This window comes from Talpa europaea (genome assembly GCF_964194135.1).
Source record: "Talpa europaea genome assembly, chromosome: 4".
NCBI lineage: Eukaryota > Metazoa > Chordata > Mammalia > Eulipotyphla > Talpidae > Talpa > Talpa europaea.
In genome coordinates, this window is record NC_140070.1 from 144,672,927 (window position 1) to 144,694,553 (window position 21,627).

Here is a 21,627-nt window from a genome sequence, read left to right on the forward strand (position 1 = left end):
CAACGACATTGGGAAGAATTAACCCAAAAGAGTCAAAGAACCAGAAACCAGGAAGACAAATTCCCCGATGCTGCAGAAGAGGTTGACCAAGATGAGGGACGCCACTGGGGATGCAATCTGGCCACAAGGACTTCTTCTGTGGCCTTGACATCAGCTTTAAGGGAAAGAGTAGACAGAGGAACAGGTGGCGAGGCTGGTGAGGGAGTGAAACGACAGGGAACACTTCTTCAAGATGTGTTGTAGTCATGCTGTGTTGAAGGAAAGGGGAGCCGAAAGCCTGCGAAGGGAGGGTGGGGGAGGATTTCTTTCTTGATGGGAAAGACTTGAATATCTCCACTATGAGTGGGACAAGAAACTTGAGCTTGGAGGGGGAGAGGCCTTGTAAATGTGGAAAAGGTTGAGATCCAGGTGGGGAGATGAGTTATAGCTCTTTTCTCTGGTCCTGGGGGGAGCAGGAAAATGGAAGTGTGTGGGCTAAGAAGAGTTTGGGGGCAGCAAGCAGAAAAGGGGTGAGACAACTTGATGGCCTCTGTGTTCTGGGTCGTCTGTGTGCTGAGAGTGGGGAGATGGCCTGGGGTGGGGGTTTGTAGAGGGTCCTGAGGGGTGTCCTGGTCCACAAAGAACTGGACTTTTGAGCATCAACCTCCTGGGAGGCTCAGCTGGGGAGCCAGGCTCAGTTCCAGGGGGTCTGGTTCATGTTTCTGAGAGGGGTTGTGTGACGCTCCCAGAACAGACAGGCTTTTCATCACTGACAACGAAGAGGATGAAGATCACTTTTCTGCTGACCATCATGAGAATCCTCAGCACAGACTCAGAGATCTGCAGAGTGTGGTGTTTGGACAGAGCCTACCTCAAAAGAAGTTTTATTTAGAAGGGCCTGAGGCAAGGTCAATCTTTTCAACACTGCTAAGTGAGATTTTATGCAACCAGAAAACTTCAAATAATCAAATGTTTTTTAATTCCCACCCCCCTCCTTAGGATAAGAGCAAATACACAATGCTGAGTTTAGGAGTTTATGAAAAGGTTAACATTTGTCACATACGCCAGCTCCTGGACTTTGAGAGCATCCTTTTTACATTCTACAAAACCTCAGCATAAGCATCTTTTTAAAACATTTATCAGTGGTGACTGGTGCCTGTGCTGAGGGCCAGGAGGCACCGAAAACCAGAATAAAATGCGTTGATTCACGGACGTTTCAAAGGAGTTAGCATGTGTACCCAGTGACACCAGCATGCCTGGATCGCCTCTGTGCTGAGCTAGAAGGGCTGCAGAGCTCCGGTCCAAGCATGTCTTGGCGACAGATGTCCAAACCAGATGTCTCAGTAGGAGCGTCACAGGGAGTTTCTGGAAGGCTTGGTGCTGGACGTGAGTCACAGCCCAGTGTTCTTGCTGTCATCCCATGTGCCCTGCCGGCCCCAAACCTCCTCTGATCTGACATGTAGGGTAAGGAAAAATGTCAAGCTTTTCTGCCCTCCCGCCATCAGGATAGATGATGGAACCCCGCGGTCCTGAATGCATGCCTGTTGGCGGCACCTGGAGGAGGGTGTGGGCCTAGGTAGATGGCATTCTCCTAGGCTAAGACTGGGCTTTCAAGGGCGTCGTCACAGGGATGCCAGAAGAAGCCAAGGAGGAGCAGAGAAGCTGAGAAAGAAGCAGAGCCATGAGAAGAGCAGAGAGAATGTGAGAGAACGCTGGAGACCCCAGAAAGAGTGAAGACTTGCTGGAGGCCCGGAAGGCAAGTAAGCCTCCGGGGCCTCCTAGCACCCCTGCCTGCCGTGTACCTGGTAATCCCAATAAAAGCCTGAAAACCCGCCGAGGTCTCCAGGACTCTCTCCTCCTTTACCCCATCTGCATGGGATCTTAGGAAACCTGCTCAGTGTCCAGTCCTGCCCCTACAGACATCATCGAACAGAATTGCTTGCTCTCAGCAGCTCGGGCACACGAGGCAGGTAAGTGGACATGCACAGCTGCGGAGCAGTCTGGGGGCCCTGAGCGTTCCCACTTAGCCACTGGCTGCGCTGCATCCGCTGTGATAATCCAGAGCCACTGGAACGCCCCCGGCCTGTGTGCTCAGCTGACCCTCATGAACGCATCTTCATTGGTTTGATTCAATGGAAAAAAATCTCAGTCTTCTTGAGGGAAATATCAGCACCTTTTGCCGCAAGCTCGCTCTTGCCACGTGAGTGGGCTGAATGCCATTGGCTAAGACCCACTAAGGGGAAGATCACGAAAGATCTTTATGAAAGAGAAATCAGTAGAAGTTTCAGTGGGGCGGGGATGTTCCCCTGTCACAGGGCTAAGCAGTTCCAAGAGCAGGTTCGTGTCGGGTTAACACCACATTGAATTAATATGAATCTGAAGTGTGCGACTTACCTGCCGGTGCTCAGCTCTGCCAGGACAGTGGCCAGGTCTTGGGCCTGTGACCCGGGCACCTTCCTGGGCAATGATGGAATAGGCTTCACCTCGGTAGGAGCAGCTGTAGGCCGGGTAGTTGCTGTGGCATGTGAGATGCCTGTGGTCTGCGTGTCGCTGAGTGTGAGCACAGTGGCTACTGGAGGTGGCAGTTCTCGCTCTGGACATCCATCCTTACTGCCCACGGACCCGGGGGTTGAATGACGGGTCAGCACCCCAGCCCCTCATCACGGCACCCCAGCCCCTCATCCCTCCATCTCTGAAGTTGCACCTTTTTGAGATACTAAGAATTGTGTATCTAGAGACAGGGAACATTTTGAACAGATGCTGGAATATTCTCCATAGAGGGGCGAGAGACCCCACTATTCAGGGAGCCAGTCAGCTCTTCGGGGAACCTCAGGGGATGAGAACTGGAGGCAGACTCCGAGAGCACAGCGCCCACGTCCTCGCACCCCCACCCCAGCCCTCGGCGTGGCTGGAAACACCATCTTCCTTCTCGCCGTGATGCGGGGCAGATGTGGTGACCACTTAGGTATCAGGCCTGTCCCCCAGGACCCTTCTGAGCACTGTCCACTGAAGCGCACACGGACTTGAGTCCTGGTTGGTTATTTTCCCGCGGCAGGGCTCTCTCTTCGAGGCAGAGCTCGGTCCTCTCCGGGCAAGAACAGAGACAAGAGCAGCGCTTCCTTCCCCGCCGCCGGCCTGACGTTCCGAGGACACACGGAGCCTTGCCGAGGGCGTCCTGGGAGAAGGCGCAGGCGCCCCCCGCCCCACGAGCACAGAGCTGCTTTCTCTAAGTTTCTCTTTCAAAGGTGAGAAGTTGAGTGGAACAAAAAACACCAAAAGCGTTCCCGGCACAGGCAAACGATGCGCCACTAGCCCCCCCAGCCCTCCGCTGTGGCGCGGGTGCGGCTGGAGCCGGGCTGCCTCTGCCGCGTTCTTCATCGCCCACAGCTGCAGCGGGGCCTCCATCTTACCACCCACAAGGCCATCGTGTCCACCTGCGCCAGATCCGTGGAGGTGCCAGAAACTTCGGGACTCCCGAGTCACAGACTAAAGCTTGTTTTCACGCGCGGCCCAGCAATGGGCCCGAGTGCCCTGTCCCCAGCTGCTCCCCCTGTGCCCCCAGGCCCGGGTGACACTGAGCAGCAGGTGGACCCGTGGGTCTGTGTCACAGCTGAGGGACCCTGCGCTTAGGCAACCCCAATGATTTTTTTTTCCTAGTTCAACAAATATTTCTAGGATGTCTCTAGGATGGGCGAGGCCTAGGGACGGGCACAGTGAAATAAACAAAGAATTCCGCCTGTATGAGGCTGAAATTCCAGCGGGAGAAGGTAGGCCATGAATTGTATCCACTGCAAAGAAGGGAGGTGTCTAGTCGGTTGGCAGGTGAGAAGGGTGTGGACAGGGAGCTGCAGAAGAGGCAGGCAGGAGTGGGCACAGGTGCTGTTCAATAGGATGTCCAGGGAGGCCTCCTTGAGGAAATGAAACTGAAGGTGAAGGAGCCGGCCTGAGACCACCTGAGTCAGGCAGAGCAGGGGCTGATGCTGGGCCCGGCCTGGGGCACCCCGACCTTGTCAAGGGTCTGCAGGCAAACCTGTAAGCTTTGCTTCAGAGGGCGACGACGCTTGCATTGTCCTGGCCAGCAAACAAGCCGGCTTGTGTCCATTGGGGGGACAGCTACTTCTCGGGGATGTTGATCTGCAAACATCCTTGAAGAGATAACTCAGAACAGAACCACCACTGCGCCTGCTCGGGAGACTCGAGCAAGTGCCTGGGGCGTGGGGAGGGGCCCAGTCCTCTGACGGCCCTTGAGGCACCCAAGTCATGCAGAGGGGCAGCCCAGCTCCAGGCCAACTCGCCTGGGTGAGGGGTGCAGCCCGGAGCCTGTGCTTGGTGACCCCTGACTCTGTCTTGACCTTGATTCCCCAGGCTCAGACTCCAGGCTACGTCAAGCATCACCTCCTTAAACAAGCACACCAGAGACATACAAACGAAAACCAGCACGGTCCTGCGCTGGCCTGAGCGCCTTCTCCATGCGAGTCCTCTGTGAGCAAAAGGCAGCTGCTCAGGGGCAGAGAAGGGTAGAGAGGGGCAGAGAGGGGTGGAGAGGGGCAGAGAGGGTCAGAGAACCTTCCCTGCACCCCACCTCCTCCCTCTGTGTTTGACAGATCATTTGGAGCCAGTGGGTGGAAAGGTAACATGGAGCTCAGGACCCCGAGGCACGAGTAGCTGACATTTAGATTTCTTAAGTGGCCTTTGGAGACAGATGATACCCTCCAGGCCGCATTCATTAGCAAAGATGGCATCTGAGTAGGGACCCCTGTTAGCTCCCTTTAAACCTTTCCAGGGCAGGCGGCCTACAGCGGACTGGTCCTTAGATCCCCCGGCCTGTCCAGCCCCTGGAGGCTGACCACTCTCTCCACTGTTGCTGGGAATAGATTTACAGAGCTCACAGCTGCTCCGGAAAGCCCCAGTCATTTCTTTTAAAGTGCATGAAGCATTTGGCAGACGGGACCCAGGGTTCCAGAGCAGAGGCCCCTCAGCTGGCTGGTGCCCACTGCTTATTTGAAGAGCAGTTTAGGCGACAGTGTCTTGAGATAGTGTTACACCTCTCTGTGGCAAGAGCACACAAGATGACGGGACCAGAGCCGATCAGCCTGGCCTGTGACCAGCTGTCCAGCATCTTGGGGCTCCATCTTGGCCTCGCCAAGCTCCTCTTCGTAGGTAGTCTTGGCAACGTGCCGCCCGGAAGCAGGAGGGCACCTGGAGGTGCGAGCACTGAGCGTCCCGCGGTTGACCAGCTCTGATTAAGAGATGGCCTTGCTCACTTCAGGAAGGCGGACAGCTTTCAGGCTGCCAGCCAGAGGGCTGCCCTGGGGGACACCCAGCCCCTGGCCCAGTGGCTAGTGTCCATCTATAGTGACTGGCCAGAGGATCACCAGCTCATCTGCGCTCGGTGCTCTGGGATGCCACAATCTGGTTGAGAACGCATGCTGATAAGATGACCTCCCCAGGAGGTTTCCATGAGATTATAAAGCAGTAAGAGGCAGGCAGAGGCCCAGGGGAAGAGTAACGATTACTGCTCTAGAGAATAGAGCTCCCCTTCAATCTGTGACTGTTTCTCGTTCATACAGGCCCGATCTGAGAGGTAGGAGGTAAACGTTTTTCTCTAGTGCTTGTAAGTCAGAATCATTTTAATGAACATTTTCGAGACAGGATTATTGAAAACAATCCATTCCAGAGGCAGGCATGATGCAGGTTTTTTTTTTTTATTATTATTATTATTTTTGCACAGCTTGAAAGAAAATTTGAAAAAATAGAGTAAACTTTTAAGTTTGGGAAATATAGAAGCTTCAGAGTGGTGGAAGATAGAGCTTTCCTTTCCCCCCAGAAATAGCATTTCATTTCTTTTGCATAAAAAGCAGCCTGTGAGTCTGTGAGGGTGCAAATAAGCTGTCAACACGGATTAAATGCTGAAGTCACGGCGAGAGAGAAGGCGTCTCACAGCCCCAGAACGTCCACAGAGAGGCCAGCAGGCGGCCTGGACACAGCTCTGGCCTGTTCTGCAGGTGCTCGGTGTCCCTGCATCCAAGCTAGCAGGCAGGCCTGCTGGGGAAATAAATGGAAAGATGAAAGGATAGGAAAAAGGGAGGGGGAAGAGGGCGAAAAGGAAGGAAATTTCTGAGCCTGATTGTAAAGTGGAAACAACGGAACCGGCCTAAGCCGGCAGCGTCAAGGGCACCTCGGGAGAATATTAAGGGGAAGCCGGACCTTGGGCAGCCTGTCACCCAGGAAACTGGGCCACCCCGGACCCCGGCCGAGGTTTCCTGTCAGTGCAAACTGATGTGGGGACGGAGACCGGATTATCCTTTCCTTTTTGGGGAGGGAGACTGAGATGGGAGGCAGGTGGCGGCCGCGGCGGATCACACGCTGTTTCTGATGCACACGTGGGGGTCACCGGACACCCCATTTCAGGGTGAATTCTCCATTAGAATGAACTACTCCGTGCACCATTTAAACTGAGAGGAAGGAACATAAAGTGCGGGTTCAGAGGAACATCACTGCTAAGGACCAGTTCTTCCTGCCCGAGGGACTACTTGGCAGCGAGACAGGCTAAGATGGCCTGGAGAAAATGGACACAGCAGTCAGTGGGTGCCAGCACGGTTGGGGGGTGCACTGTGTGCTTCTCGTGGTCCTCTCTCCTTTCTCTAGCAAGCGGAGGCTAACTGTGGGACTCAGGAGGTGGGTGGCAGGGGTCTGCCAACTGTTTCTGTAAAGGGTCGGAGGATAAATATTTTCAGCTCTGCAGGGCACACAGCACCGCTGCTTACTCAGTACCGCCATTGTGGCATGAAACAGACAAAATACAAATAGCGTCCACAGCTATGTTCTAATAAAACTTTATTTATAAAGATAGCAGTGGCTGGGTGTTGTTTGGAGGACTCTACTTTGCTGACCTCGGCTCTAGCTTGAGGGCAGGTGCCATGGGCAGGCGGGGAGCAGAACTTTGGGAAGGCTTAGAAAACCTCGTCAGACATCTTGTTCTGACCGACCCTGGCTGAACCTTCTGTGCACTGCCCGGGGCCTTCGCGAGGATTCCAGAGCGTCGGTGTCCGATCCGGCCATGAAATCGGGCTCCTGGTTCAGCCTTGGTGCTTGCAAACATACGCATCAATAGCAGGAGCAGCCAGTCAGCAGGAGACGAAGCAGACATTGGAATAAAGGCAGACAACCTTTCTTTTTTATTTCGCTTAGACAAAATGCAAAGAGTGTCTCATTAAATTAAAAAATAAACAAAAGAGAAAATCAAATTGATCCCCCCCACCCTTTCACCGACGGCACTCATCCTAATTAACACCGGAAGAAGGTCAGATCGAGGACCCCGTGTCTAATGGGAAAGAAAGTTGCGCAGACATGACTAAGGTTTCCCCCGCCCCCAAATCAATGTTTCTTTTAAATTCACAAAGAGGGTCATTTTTTTCCTGTTTGTGTTCTTGAATCTTGTGTGACAGAACTTCCAGTCCGAAGTTTAATTAGTCCCCCATGCACTTTGTAGAAAATCAGTAAAAATGCAATAGCCTGTGAAGATCATAAAACTGGACTTCTTTCCCAAAAAATCAGATGCCCAGGCAGATGGAGCTCACACTCAGACAGAAAAAAAGCAGCGGGAGAGTCTTTGCACTGTCTGTGGGTTCAGTATCTTTCTTTTTTTTTTTTTTAATATATTTTGGCAATTTTCTTTAATTATAAATATTGGAATTCCGTAAAAAAAAGGTAGCTTTGATTGATTTTTTAAATCGTATTTACAACCGCTGTCCAGTCATGCTGTTTGTTATACCAGGGTGTACGATTTGGCGTACGGGTTGTTTCCTTTCAAGTGGCCCCGGGAGTCGAGCAGGGATTCTTGGGAGCTGCTCATTTTGGCGGCCTGGCCCAGCTCTGCCCCTTCTCGCTGAGGTAATGTGGCCACGGCCCCCTGCTGCCACTGCTGGCCCTCCCTGGTGGACGAGGCGGAAGAGGCGGCCTCCATTGGGATGGGCTCCAGGACCGTGGGGCGCTTCAGGGTCCGACTTTTCTGGGGTTCCAAGCACGCTTGCCCCAAACTCAGGTCCCTACTGGTGCCTGGGCCGCTTCTGTTCAACAAGAAGTCCATTCGAAGGTATGGAGGCAGATGGATGAGGTCACCTGCGGACAAACACAGAGCAGTTAGTGGGTGTCTTCCTGGGGTCACAGGTGCCCGCCCTCGGGGGCACCCAGCAGGTGGGCTGTCCTCGTGCCTCCCCTGTGGGGGAGCTGGCTTCTTCCCCCGCACAGTCCCTCAGGCCACTGAGCTTCATACTTGAGCCACAAAAAACAGGCAACGGAGCCTCTGAACCTGCCGGGAGAGAACAGCACGCTTGGGGCGCCGCGCGGGGCAGACGCTGATGGCCGGGCCTGACCTGCCAGCGGTCTGGCTGCAGACAGTGCGAGGTCCTGCCCGCCTGGTCTCCCTGCTCACGCGGGGCCCCGGGAGGAGTGCAGGGGCGGGGCATGACCAGGCCTGAGCTCTGGGGGACGGGGCAGGAGGTCAGCAGGAACGGGAAGGGGGTGGGAGATTGTAGGGTAAGGAAAAAATGTCAGGCTTTTCTGCCCTCCCGCCATGAGGATAGATGCGGGAACCCTGTGGTCCTGAGTGCAGGCCTGATGGCGGCACCTGGAGTGGGTGCACCTGGGCTGAGAGACTGAGTTTATAAGGGCGGCGTCGCGGGGACGCCAGCAGAAGCCGAGAGAAGAAGAGAAGCAGAGAGAAGGCCAGAGAGGCCAGATAGAGTGAGGATTGGCTGGGGGCTGGGAGAACTGCCAGCCTCCTGGCCCCCCAGCACCCCTGCCTGCCATGTGCCTGGTAAATCTAAATAAAAAACCTGCAAAAGCCACTGAGGGTTCCAGGACTCCTCCCTCACCCGGTCTGCTGGGTCAGAAAACCTGCTCTGTGTCTTCCTGCCCCAACAGAGATGAAGGAGGCCTGAGGAAGACCAAGACCTCCAGGATGGCCAGCAGGTGTGGCCTGTGGAGGAGAAGGCGGTGGGAGGAGCCGGTCTCTCCCCCGCCAGACCTCGGAGACCACCCACTGGGCGTAGATGTTGGGGAAGATGGCGCCTTGGTGGGGAAAGATGGTGGTTTGAGTAAACACAGGCCGAGTTTTGACGTGGTTGGAGGCCCCCAAGAGGCGTTTTTATATTAGCAAGATGTGGGCATAACTCATCCCTTCACTTTCTGCCTCTAAAGTCACAGGCGCTGGATTCTCATTTTGCTTCTGAATGTTCCCAGCTTTCCTCGTTGTCCAGCGAGCCTGCGTCAGCCCGGCCCTTGGCCCTCGACTCCTGCGCAGAGGCCACGGAGGCGCCAGCGCGCCTGGGGCTCGTGGACGTGGGAGCAAAGCCACGGGACTGCGCTCACACAGTGACTAAACCCGGGGGCCTTGGCAAGCCCGAGTCCACTGAGAGGGAATCACCAGTCAGGCAGCAGGACAGGAGGCTCCCGGAGAGGCCGGGCGGGCGCTGGGAAGCAGGTCTCAAGCCGTCTAAGAGAGCACGATACCCCCCAACAGCTCTTTAAGACCCTTGCCCAGCATGAGGGGAAAGAGGAGACCTTGTTTTGGGGAGATCTGCCAAGCGGATTTGCACGCCTTGCACCCCTTTGGCATCCACTGGGCACCAGGATGAGAGACACCGAGCAGCTCCCCATGGGGTCTCCCCTGAAGCGCTGGTGACTGAAGACGTGGCTTCAGTGGGAACAGTGGCCAGGATTTCACTAAGATGGCCCAGGGGCCCCTTGGGGCTGATCCTGGAATCACAGTCACTCTCGGTCAGTGACCTGGGCGGGGGGGAAGGCCCCACAGTAAATGCCCGACAATCAGGTGGCCGTGAGTCGCCCAGTTGTGTCGTCTGCCATCCTCGTGGAAAGTTTTGGTAACTTGATGCAGCTGGACTTTGGCTGAGACCAAACAGCGGCATGAGGGCTGCCGTTACCAGCTCTGACGGCGAAGGTGCGGGCATGTCTTGCTCTGGGTGAGACATAAAAACTTTAAACAAAAAGGAAACCTGCACCCCAGTGACGTTGAGGAACTAGGACCATCACCCACCTTCCTTCATGGAAGTGGGGTCTTTCTGCCCCCTTTTCTCTCAGGGGTTAACTATTTGCCAACAGATTTCCTGAGAACGTTGATATCTGCCATTACAGAATAAACTGGAAAGTTCTTTGGTAATGTGAGGTACCGTTTTTTATGTGATTCAGCGTAACGTAATTTAGCAATTTCGACAGATGTGGATTCTCCAATTTCCTAAAAGTGATTGTCTTTTTTCTTCAGAATCCAATAAACACATATTAATTTTATCTTTTACTTATTTGTAGGACTAATTTTTTTTATCATTTTGTTCAAATACTGGAGAAATTGGGGGAGACATTCATCTCCAGGGTTCTTTAAAAATGGAGGTCAAGAAAGCCCCTCGCCATTTCTGAGACCCAAATAAATCTCCAACACTTGACATATTTGCAATGTGCTGTAACCGATCTGGGGGTGGTCCCTAGCCCAGCAGCTCCCCAGCGGATGAACAGAACTTATTAACCCCCTAAAAAGCAATGGCACCTTGGTCCCAGCTGGCTCGCAGGATGCGCGGTCCTAGAGCGGATGGAGCACATGTGTTTGAAATCAAATGACAAAACCCGTGCTAGCTTCCCTGCCTGCAGGGCTTCCCACTCTAGATGCCGTCGCAGGAGGGCCAGGGTGTCTGAGGAGACAGGTGAGAACTGGAGTCCTAATGAGGGGAACAGCTGGGCGCCTCGGCGCGGGCACAAAGGCTGCCGGGTTTGTCCGGCAGCCCCTGCGGGTCTCTGGGGTTCCGGCATTTGAGTATTCCAGGTTTTTCTGCTGCACGGGGCTCTCACTGGCTTTGTGCACGGTGCGTCTTTTCTGATTGTTGTCGGGGTTGATGAGTGTCCCCCCAAAGCTATGCGCCCCTGGCTGCCAGAAGCCCCCTGTGGGCTGGCCTTTTGTCCCCCACCCTGTGGGCTGGCCTTTCTCTTCTGAGCCCGAGCCAGAGCAATTTCCCCAGTGGACCCCCAAGACCCGCTCAAGACTAGGGTGGATGTGGCTTTCTGTTGCCGGAGGGAGCAGAAGCCCATGGGGAGCACCTGTTGCACGTCGAGTGGGCCCTCTTGGCTCCCCACTGTCCAGCCCCCGCAGAGCCACCTGCCGCATGCCGTCAGTGGGACCTCCCGCATCTCCAGGCACTGGAAAGCAGCGATGGCTCAGGAGAAGTGCCCCCTGGAGGCCTCGCGTGCATGTGCACCATCGCCAAGGACTGGGGGAGCCCCGCCCAGCTCTGGCGCCCCCAGCACACCTCCTTTTGCTAACAAAGACCACCTGCTGTCACTGCGCTCCCTCCTCCATGCCGCCTGTAGCCTGCATGACCTCTCTTTCTTGTTTGGCTACCTCAAGCTGAATTTTCATCCACAAAATAAGAGGCACAAAGAAGGGGTGTCAGAGAGAGCCCAGGTAGGAAAGGCGAGAGGAGGCGCTGAGTGCCAGCCAGCACCAGGGCAAACGGCAGGAAGCGCGGACGCGTGCGTGTGCTTGTGTGTCTGTGAGTCTAGGTGCGCCTGTGTGCATGCTGTGCGTGTGTACACACCATGCTCGTGTGTACACACCATGCGCATGTGTTTATGTGTGCCGTGCGCCTGTGTGCATGGGTGTACATGTATACACACGTGTATGTGAGCGTGTGTGTGTCTGACAAAGTGGGGGAACTGGAAGGGAAACTATTCCAGGAGAAGAGGCAGGTGGGGTGGGGTTGGGAAGTTGGCCAGGGACCTGCTCATGTTGTGGAGTTGGAGCCAGGAGGAGGATCTGGGGCCCCAACACTCTCTGCCATGTCTTTCTTTTGCTCCTCTGACCTATCTGCCTCCTTCCTAGTGCTTCTAGCACCTTCCTGGTCACCTCCTTCCCAAATACGAATGCGGCTGGCGTCTGGGGAGGCCGGTCTGGGCCTGGCGCATCTGTGAGTCCCGAGCGCTGAGCACTGGGCTCCGTCCTGTGGCTGCCACTGGCCTTTGTGTGGAGGGGAGGGGTGAGGCGGAGGGGGGACGGCAGACCTCTGGGAGGAGGCCAGAGCATGCACAGATGGGGGCTGAGAAGGTGGGGGCCAGGCTGCTGCGGAGGGAGGAGGGCGGAGAGAGGGAGAGGCAGGGACAGAGAGAGACAGCAGTGGGGAGAGCACGGCTCGGCTCGGAGGAGGGACTGGGAGATGGATCATGGGGAGGCAGAAGGAGGAACTGGAGACAGAACAGGCAGGAGAAGCGAGAGACACCACGCAGCGGCCCAGGAAGGGAGCGGGTGAGAGCAGGGCGGGACAACAGCCAGGGCTGCGGAGGAGACGCAGGGCCAGCCCCCCGCCCCCGGCTATGCACAGTCCAAGACTCTCCTGCTCCAGCAGCCTCCCAGGCACAGCCGCACCCTCGCCCGGCCCGGCCCAGGGCTGCTCCCCTTCCGCAGCAGCTGTGAGGGGTGGGGGGCTGTTATTTCAAGCTTGGGCCTTGTTGTGAGTCCTGGTCTCTTCTCATCCTGCCCCGACCTCCGGGGCCTTCACGTCACGCCGGCTCCGGACGCTCACATGGGCCCTGGCCGCTTGCTCACTTGGCCATACCCACCCTGCCTGCACCCCGACATGTCCAGGTCCTCTGCGGTCCCCCTTCCATCACAGGCCCTCGTTTAAAGCTGACCACCACCGAGAGGCCTCCCAGCCACCCCGGCCGGCTGCATCCCACTGGCCCCCGTCACCGAACACCTGAGCTCCCTCCCGCCCGGAAGCAGCATGTTCCAATGTTGCAGGAAAGACGGCAAAATCAATGCCAAAACAGAATATGCATCGATCCCGGGAGCCTAGAAGGCTGTGCATTTCGGGAATCAATCCTCAGACGAGGGCTCCTGCCACGGCCAGACCCCGCGGACGCATGCCCGTCTCAGCAGGTTCTCAGCCCAGGCAGCTTCGCTGCCCCCCAGCCCTGGGGCAACGCCTGAAGCCTCCTGGTGGCACAGTTGTGGGTGGGGGTGGGGGTGCTGCGGCTTCTGTGGGACAGAGCCCAGGGGTGCTGCTCCCACCCCTCGTGCCCAGGACACCCCCAGCCCATTACCCTGTCTCGAGTGTGGCTGGGGTGCTGTGGAGAAACCCCAGTCCTAACATCCTGCTTCACCTGCATTGGACTTGAAAAGCACTAGCTCCAGTCCGCGCAGTGGCGCGGCCATTCTGGAGAAGAGCATGCCTCCGGGCCCCAGACAATCACGGCGCCCTGCCTCGCCCAGCGCCCCAGCCTCAGTTCTTCCTGGGACGAGTGAGGTGGCTCAGGACAGGGGTCAGAGGTCTCCCCCACTCGGCGTGATGAGGAGGGAGCCCGGAGAGCTCTGTGCTTGGCTCTGACATCCGCCTTCGCTCCAGATAGTTGTGAGCGCGTGTCTAGTGGGGGGAGGGGCCTGGAAGCAGATGCTTTCTCATGCTTGAGCTCTCACCTGTGGAAAATGGCTGTGCACCTCGTGGTAGGGATTTGGGGAGCATGGGAAAGGCCTTTCTGGGAGCCCCAAATTTCAAGGTGCATAGCAGCATCTCCCCACCCCTCGCCAGCACGGTGACACGCTGCCTCTGCTGGCACAGCATGTTCGGGTGAAGGAGGGCGGGTCAGAGTTTGAGGGGCCCCCAGCGTCACGGGGGACCCATCCATTGGAACGCTCATCCACCCCCAACACGGTCCGCGGCCTGTGCTTGGCCGGAACTGCGTGTCGATGCTGAAGCGCGGAGCAGAGGTTGCTCGCCTGAGCAATAACAGCTTCCTTGCAAGCCGCGCGGCCGGCAGTGGTGCTGAGCGCCGAGAGCTGGGGGCAAAGGGACCTGGAATCCCCTGTGCCCGCGGCCGGCGAGACCTGACACTTTAAGCTGAATATTAATGCTGCCGCGGGCAATGAAACTTGCAAGCGGACCGCTCTTGGTAAGTGAATCTTCTCTCCCAAATGGCAACCAGGAAAAACCCTGAATAAATAATGCACGGCTGGTAGCTGAGGCCCAGGTACACGGGTCCTATTACCATTCCTGGCTTGTACATCGGAAGCTTCATGCATTTTTAAGAGCTGGTCGATCGTGAGAGCCTCCCACTCGCTGGCGAACTTTAAAAACTACATGCGGGCATGAAGGGCGTGAGTTGGCTGCTGCTGGCTCTTCTGCAGCTCTGAAGAAAAGCCGGTGGGAAGCTCTCTCCGGCTACGGGGCGGGGGGGGGGCTGAATGCAGGATTTGGGGGGGTCTGGTACAGAAAGATGTGTGGGGGCCAGAGACTCCCCCTCTGAGTGAGGCTGGCGGGGCCACATGAGGGCTCAGGGAGGAGGAACCCTGGCTGGGGCTTGCTGGACCAAGCAGGAGGCTGGCGACCCCACTCCGCACCCCTGTGCATGCGAGTCACCCCACAGAAGGCCCGAGCTAGCCTGGCAGGAGAACCTTCCAGGCAGCAGGACATGTTGAGGAGCTCAGAGACGAGGGGCCGTGGGCCCCATGTCGGAGGGTGACGGCCACGGGGATGGCAGGCCCGGCTCTTGGAGCCTATGGGTTTTAGCCCCAAAGTGTGGCAGATTTATTTACCTACTTATTTTTATTAAAAAAGAACCAGAACAAAGAAAACACCCACCACCATCCGTTCCATGCCCTCCACGCTGACTCTCACCCCCGCCTTCTTCACTTTGTGCCCTCGTTTATTTGGTTTAATTTTGCCAACTTGTCTTTTTTAGTTTCCTCAGCTCACACACACCTGAGGGGTGTGAACCTGAACCCCAGTCCCCTAAATCTTGTCCAGAATTACAAACCAGTGTTGCCACAATAAAAAAATAATAATAAATTGGAACGTACGTCACTTATTTACTAGGTTGGAAGATGAGCAGACTTAGTCGTCCTATGGATTGTACTAATGATTTCCAATTGTCATACTTCTACCAGCTGGCCAGTCTGGCCATCCAGGGCCACCCCCCGTGCCTGGCGCAGGGTCAGGTGGAGGCTGCAGCTGAGTCCTCCAGAAACAGTCCCAGGCTCACCAGGGGCTGGGAGGCTGGAACTGGACAGAAAGACCAAGGCCGACAAGGCCTGCGATTCCTCTTCCCGAAGCCTGATCTGGCCAAATGCCCTTCACTTGACTGCAAGCTGCGGACAGCTGAAAAGCTTGGGATCACGTTCAGGGGAAGTTATCGAGAAAGACAGATGGTGAGGGGAAAGCCAGCCAGAGAGCCAGCCGGCCGCACGGGCAGACGGCCACCACCCGGAGACCCGGTGCGTGCGCCTGTGTGGGCGGAGGCCGCATGGACTCGGCCTCTGTCAGCAAGACAGGGAGTCGGGACCGGGATCCAGGCTGCCGCGAGCTCGGGAACTTACAAAGGAACCTGAGGGAAGGGCTTCAGGGGCCGAGCTGGGTCCTGATGACACAAATTCCAGGGCAGGCGGACTTAGCGGATGCTAGTGTGCACCATGATTTAAAGTATTATTCTTGCCTGAAGTTATAAAAGCATTTTAATTAGAAGAGTCACCGACAGCGACAGGGGCGCAGTTGGCTCTTGCATTGCTCTGCTGGGTCCCAGCGGCTGTGTCCTGAAGGGAGGCCCACGCTGGTAGGACACTCACCCCTGTCTGAAGCACAGGTGTGAGGCTCCTCACCTTAGGCAGCCCCGGAGCCGCTCCCCGCAGGGGCATGGTGGCAGCGCCCTGAGACAGAAGCATGGAGTGTGGGCAGCGTGGAGGAGGCGATGCTTTCCAGGAAATTAACAGAAGGAGGGGTACACAGGGGCAGTCACCATCCGAGACCACCCCGGGGCTGGTGACAATTCCCACCGGTGGCCACAGGCCCTAGGACCTCACGCATATGCTGTCTGCTCTCTGCTGCACGCCTGCTCCAGAACCCTTGGGCTCCTTCACCCATGTGGCCTCTGAGCCTGGGGGTGGCAGCATGCTCCCCACTCCCCGCTCCTCCCTGCTCTCCCTCACCTTGGGCTGCACAGCCACAAAAAGCCACGGCATTTACCCCACGTTTTCCTGCATTAGCCTTGCAAATAAATGTCAACAACAGAAAATACTGGAAACCAACATGCCCAGAAATAACTTCTGTCCCTAGGGAGCGAGGCAGAAGGAAAATGAATGAAGCCGTCGCTCTGTTAGATGTTGCTGCAAATCTTGACTCAGGACGAGGACTAGCGGCCGGCCGGGCCATTCTTATTTTACATATTTTTATGCATTTTTGAGGCTCATTTCACTGGGACTTATGCCATAGAAACCAAAGGAATCACAGCACTTTAGAAGCGAAGATGAATTTCTGAGCTGGAACACGGACAGTGGTTCGGAGAATGGGGCAAAGAAACTAAGACTGTTCTTCAGGGGCGGACAGCGCAGCCCGCAGAAGACGTCGGTGTGCAGGGCGGGCCCAGGGCGACCCCGGGAGAGGGGCCGTGTGTGCGCTCAGGCTAAAAGCCCGGTGCCTTGTAGTCCTGCTGCCTGGCGCCGTATCTGAGCCCAGAACTGAGAACCTCAGTTACCACAAGAACCAAACTCGCTCCTACGCCGCCACTCCTACCCGGGCCGTAGGCAGCAGCTGCTGGAGTGTCTTCCCTCTGGATTCTCATCCACACTCCCTCTGCTCCCTGCGCCCTGCTCCCCATCTCACTCCTCACCCTCACTATCTGCCAGGCTCCACAGCCTTACTGTGGAGCTTGGAGCTCACACCCCAGACCCACACCACGCTCAGGTGCTGGACGTGAAGACCAGGCTTGACCTCAGCTGGTCACCGCCACTTCGACAGCTCCCTCAGAAGGCCGAGGCCCGGCGCCGGCTGGCTGGTCAGAGCACTCTCCTTTGGAAGCCTCAGGAGAGCAGCCTTAACCATATTTTTGACGCCCCTCTCATCATGTGTGGGGTTCTCCTCTGGAATCTGGGCCCTCGGGTGCCGAGGCTGCCTGCACAATCGCATATGGCAGAAGCAACCTGTCAGTTTCCAGGCTGTTTCCTCTGTGTGGCTCTCGGGGCCCTGCGATGAGGCGGCCCGGGCCGCCTGACGGGAAACCCGCACCAGAAGGACTCGCCAGCACCAACTGCCAGCTGAGCCCGCCCTGGAAGCTGACCCTCCAGACACTGGGGCCGCCAATGGGTCGCCCCGCCAGAAACAAGATAAATGGTGCTGTGGGGAGAGCCAGCGAGCCTGGGGGCTGCTTATGCAGCGGCAGAGGGAGAAAAGCCCAGAGTAGGGTTGGGGGGCCCACAGCACATGTGGGTTGGGGGGTGCTGCCACGGGCGCCCCCTCTGGCAGCCACTTTCATGCTCACCTGGCCGATGTGCCTTTGGAACCGCCATGTTCATCACTCGCCCTCCATCCTGAGGTTTGGGGGGAGACGCAGTGAATCTGCAGATCCCCGATTCTGAAGGGGTGCTGGAGGTCAGGCTGTCCGTGTACTCGTTAGTCCCTGCCGTCAGCTGCTCGGATGACGTGTCCGATATGAAGCACTCGGTGATGGTGAACTTGGCGTGCCTCAGCTGTTCCTCCATCTTGGCGTGCTCGTAGGCCCTGGCCAGTTCTTCGTAGGTGGAGGAGGCACTTTCTGTGGAGACCATGCTGCTTCGTGCTCGATCTGCTCCGTGGAAAAGAGAAAACAGCTGAGGCCTGTGAGCCACCTGACCCGCTGGCTGCGGCTGCTCCTCCACATCCCCGTGTGCCTGGTGGGGTCCGGGGCCCTCGAGATCCACCTTGTCACCACCACGCTGGCTCCACGAGCCGCGGGAAGGCGGGTTCAGGGAGCTTGTTTCTGCTGAAACAGTGGTCACGTGTCCCCACCCTGGGACTTGTCCAGGACTCGGCAACGCCCTCCCCTTAAAAAGTTCTGCTCCGAGTTCAAACAAGTGGGTGTGAATGAAGCAGCCACTGGCCCCCCTCCCTGCTCTGACCACAAACCAGCCAGTACCTGGCACGGTGGCCCCAGCCCTGCATCAGCTCCTCGGGTCTCAGGCCTTCCTGGCGGCCCACGTGAGGCTGGGGCTGCCGGGGCACGCCGGGCACTAGGCAGGGTGCCTCCCGCCCCTCACCAGCTCTGCTTTTGTGTTTGCTGCCCTTTATGGGGACTAGAACCCCCCAGGCCAAAAAGGGAGCACTTGGTCAGAGGAATCTCTGCATTGTCGGCCCCCCAAAAAGTTTTGAAGTCACCTCGGTGGCACCCCGAGACTCTTCAAAGAGAAGGAACAGCCATAAACTCGATGTGCGCAGTGGCACTCCGCCCTTGGAACACTATTTTTGAAGTGTATCATCCAGAACAAAAGAAAATGAGTATTAAAATTTCCTACAGCTATTAGGCTTAGATATAATTTCTTTTCAGCATTTAAGGGGGGAGCCAACGGGTGCTATTCTTAGGCCCTGTCTTCTCTCAGAAGGGAGGCCTGGTGGCTGCTGGCACAGCCTGGCTGCTTACCTCATCACCACCCTGGGGAGTTGTCAGAGGGCTCAGCCCCAGCTCCAAATGGAGGGCGCCGCGACCCTGACCCTGTCGGGTAACTCCCAGGGCAGCGTCTTAGCCCTGGAGATGGTAGTGGCCAGGCCCTCAGAGGATGACTTGGAGTGATGCCTCCGCGTGGGGGCCGTATGGAAGATGTCTGCATCTCCCCAGGGGTGCGGATTAAAGGGGGAGGAATCACGGGTCTGAGATTCAGGGCTCCGATGAAATTGACACTTTGCCGTTCTGCTTAGTGGAATTCTTGGGGTGCCAAGGGGTGTACAGTGCTGTACAGTCACACCTGTACCCAGACAAATAACCTCCCAGTTTGAAAGTGACCCTTAAGGGAGTGAGTGGGGCACGGGTGGGGGCGTTCCCTACCTGTGTCCTGCGAGGGGCTGACGCTGTAGCTGTCGCTCTCCTTGTCCATGGAGCCGGCAGCCCTGGGCGTCGGCAGCCTCCAGTCTGTGGTGAGGGTGTGTGCTGAAATGGTGGGGTGGGGTCTGTTGAGGGTCCACTGGCTGGCGTACCGGTTCCTCGCCGTGGGCCCTGCCTTCGCGTTCCTCCGGGTGGTCGGATCTGGGAAGAGCCAAGGACAGTGTTGGTGTTTCCAGAGCTGTGCTCAGTAGTGCCAAGGTGCGGAGTTGGGTTTTCCTGGCTCAGCTGTGCTCACGCCTCCAGGAAGCCCTCCTGTGCCCTGCCTGTCCTGTGCCAAGTACTCACGACCTTTTCTCACAGCCTGAACACTCACGTGGTGCTTAAGCACTTCCAAAAATCCTATGGGGAAGCACATAGGCTTGGACTTGGGGACCTGAATCTCGTTCTTGGTGGTTAGTGGTTCTGTGGCCCGAGGCGCATCACTTCTGAGAATCACCATCTTCTGGAAGAGGGACCTGAGCAAATGCACCCTAATGTGCTACCAGCTAATGGCTCTTCCACCAGGAGCTGTCGTTTTGGGTTGACTCAGGTTCTTCCTAAAGATATGTCCACGTCCTAACCCCCAGGGACTCACAAACGGGTTCTCTTGGGAAGAAGGTCATCACAGATGCGGTTAGTTAAAATGAGGCCACGCTGGCGGAAGGAGGGCCCCTCATCCAAGCGGACGAGGCACCTCACGAGAAGAGGAGACAGACTCAGCCATGGGGCAGGGCCTGCAGCCACAAGGCAGAGATGGGAGCCCTGCAGCTTCAGGCCCCAGGAAACCGGGGAGAGGCAAGGAGTCCTCCTATCCAGGTGTCAGAGGGAGCACCACCCTGCTGACACCTGAGGTTTGGACTTCAGGCCTCTAGAACTGGGAGAACAAATTTCTTGCCTGTGGTGTGTTGTTACCACAGCTCTAGAGAGTGGTTAGCGGGACCTCCTGTCTCACTGTGGTCTGGTATTTACTCATTCACCTAAACTGCAAGTTCCTAGGACAAATGGTGATGTCGTTGTGTTCTAACAACATCTTAGACCTTTGCTTAAGGTAGAATAGTTTTTCGATGGAATTATCTGGATTCAGACAAAGATGTGGATTCTTTAACATGGACAGCAATGGTTAACAAGCATCAAATTTCCTGTCTACCATCTTCAAAAAAAGACAAAGGTTAACACACGTGGGTTGGTACCAGAAGGGTGTCATGGTCTCCAAATCTGTAGCCAAAGGCAGTATGACAGTGGGGTGGACCAAGTTCTTAGCTGAACTCTTCGGTTAGTTCTAAAAAAGAACGTTCTAATAGCACATTGCACGTTGCCTTTCTGGAACTCAATGGAAAGGCAGGGAGAGGCTTAGTTACCTGGGATGAGTGTCCTGGGGCTCTACCTAAGCCAACGTAAGGTCTGAGATAAGCCTTTGCCAAACTCTAAATGCTCTGCTTTTCTAGGAGGAACTGCACTCAGTTATATTTCAAAACAGCGTCCACACTGCTAACAATAGTGGTCTCCAGGCCCTGCTCCACCCACAGAGGTGGAGTCAAAGAAGCAAAACTGAGCAGGACAACCTGGGACATTCTTACACCATCTTGGTTGTGTGCCCTCAGCGGCCTGGAAGTTCCTCCAGGGCAGGGGAGTAGAGGTCCCTCCTGGGACCCACTGCAAAGACAGCTAGAATCCCTGGAGCTCAGATGTCCTGAGATGACCACATCCATTGGGTGAAGCAATAGAAGCAAAGGGAAGTGACACGGCTACGAAGGGATAGAAATGGAGCCCCAGACTCTACCTGTCCATTCAGAGACCGTCACCCCTGGCCCACACACCTCCTCCCCTGCACTTCTGTTTTCCAGTGGGGCATCCGCCAAGACACTGACCCATCTCTAATGCCTTGTTGGCTTCTAGGAGGCAAGCGCTTGAAAGTGATGGCATGACTTTCTTTTTAAATGGAGGATTTTCCTCTTTGCAAGTTTCCAGTTATTGGACTTTGAACCTCATCCATCATTCCACAAAGCTGCAGAGAGGCGTGATAATGGCAGACACATCGATATATTTTAGAATTTCCTGGATCATCAAGATGATCTGTCTTGGTGCATCTACTCTGGACATTGATTTAAAAACATATTTTATCCCTGACTTGCAAGATTCCACAGAAGACTTTACTGAAATATATTTCGGCCTCGATTAGAATACAGATGATATGCAGGGCGCCACCCTCGCTGGACCGCAAGGTGTGAATGATAATTGTGTTTCTCCACTGCCATGCTAGCAGAGAGGTCCTCAAAGAGAGAGAAAAACATTCTCATGGGTAGGAGGCTAAATGTCTTCCAGGCACTATTGACTTGATAAGTGGAGCTTAAATAAGTGGAGCTTGTTATTTAAATGCTAATGAATCTTTTCCAGAAAATTACCCAGTCCCTTACATAAGTTTTGAGAGTTCTCATTTTTATTCTTCTTTAAGTTTCTTGCAACTACAGCTGCGGATCGGGCTTGTTTCTGGCATGAATGCTTGTGTGCGTGTCGGGGGGAGGGTCAGTTTGAGAGTCCCCTTCAAGGACGCAGTTTTCTCAGGCTCCTCAAACCCTCCCCTGTGTGTCCTCCATTGAGTTCTTCCATCAGTGCTGGGGCCACGCAGGCCCTCGCCTCCAGAGTCCTCTCTCTGAAATCAGTTCCATGGCCAAGTTGACCATGTCAGCCTGTATTCAAAGCCAGAACTCTTAGAGGTAATGTTTGTTCATCCCTGTTTGCTAGATGAGCTCTCCAGTGGCCAGGCGATGC

The 21,627-nt window shown here is 55.9% G+C and overlaps 1 protein-coding gene across 1 annotated transcript in view; it reads right to left on the reverse strand.

Annotated features, from left to right (window-relative positions):
* Positions 1-7,194: 7,194 nt before the first annotated feature.
* DSCAM (DS cell adhesion molecule) overlaps positions 7,195-21,627 on the reverse strand; it is a gene marked incomplete at its 5' end in the record, with an annotated part of 429,780 nt that continues 415,347 nt past the window's right edge. Inside the window, 3 exons of the mRNA XM_084231592.1 lie at positions 7,195-8,100; positions 17,287-17,589; positions 18,823-19,020. Of these exons, the coding sequence (XP_084087718.1) occupies positions 7,748-8,100; positions 17,287-17,589; positions 18,823-19,020 (854 nt within the window). The 3' untranslated portion in view covers positions 7,195-7,747. The remainder of the gene's footprint in view (positions 8,101-17,286; positions 17,590-18,822; positions 19,021-21,627) is intronic.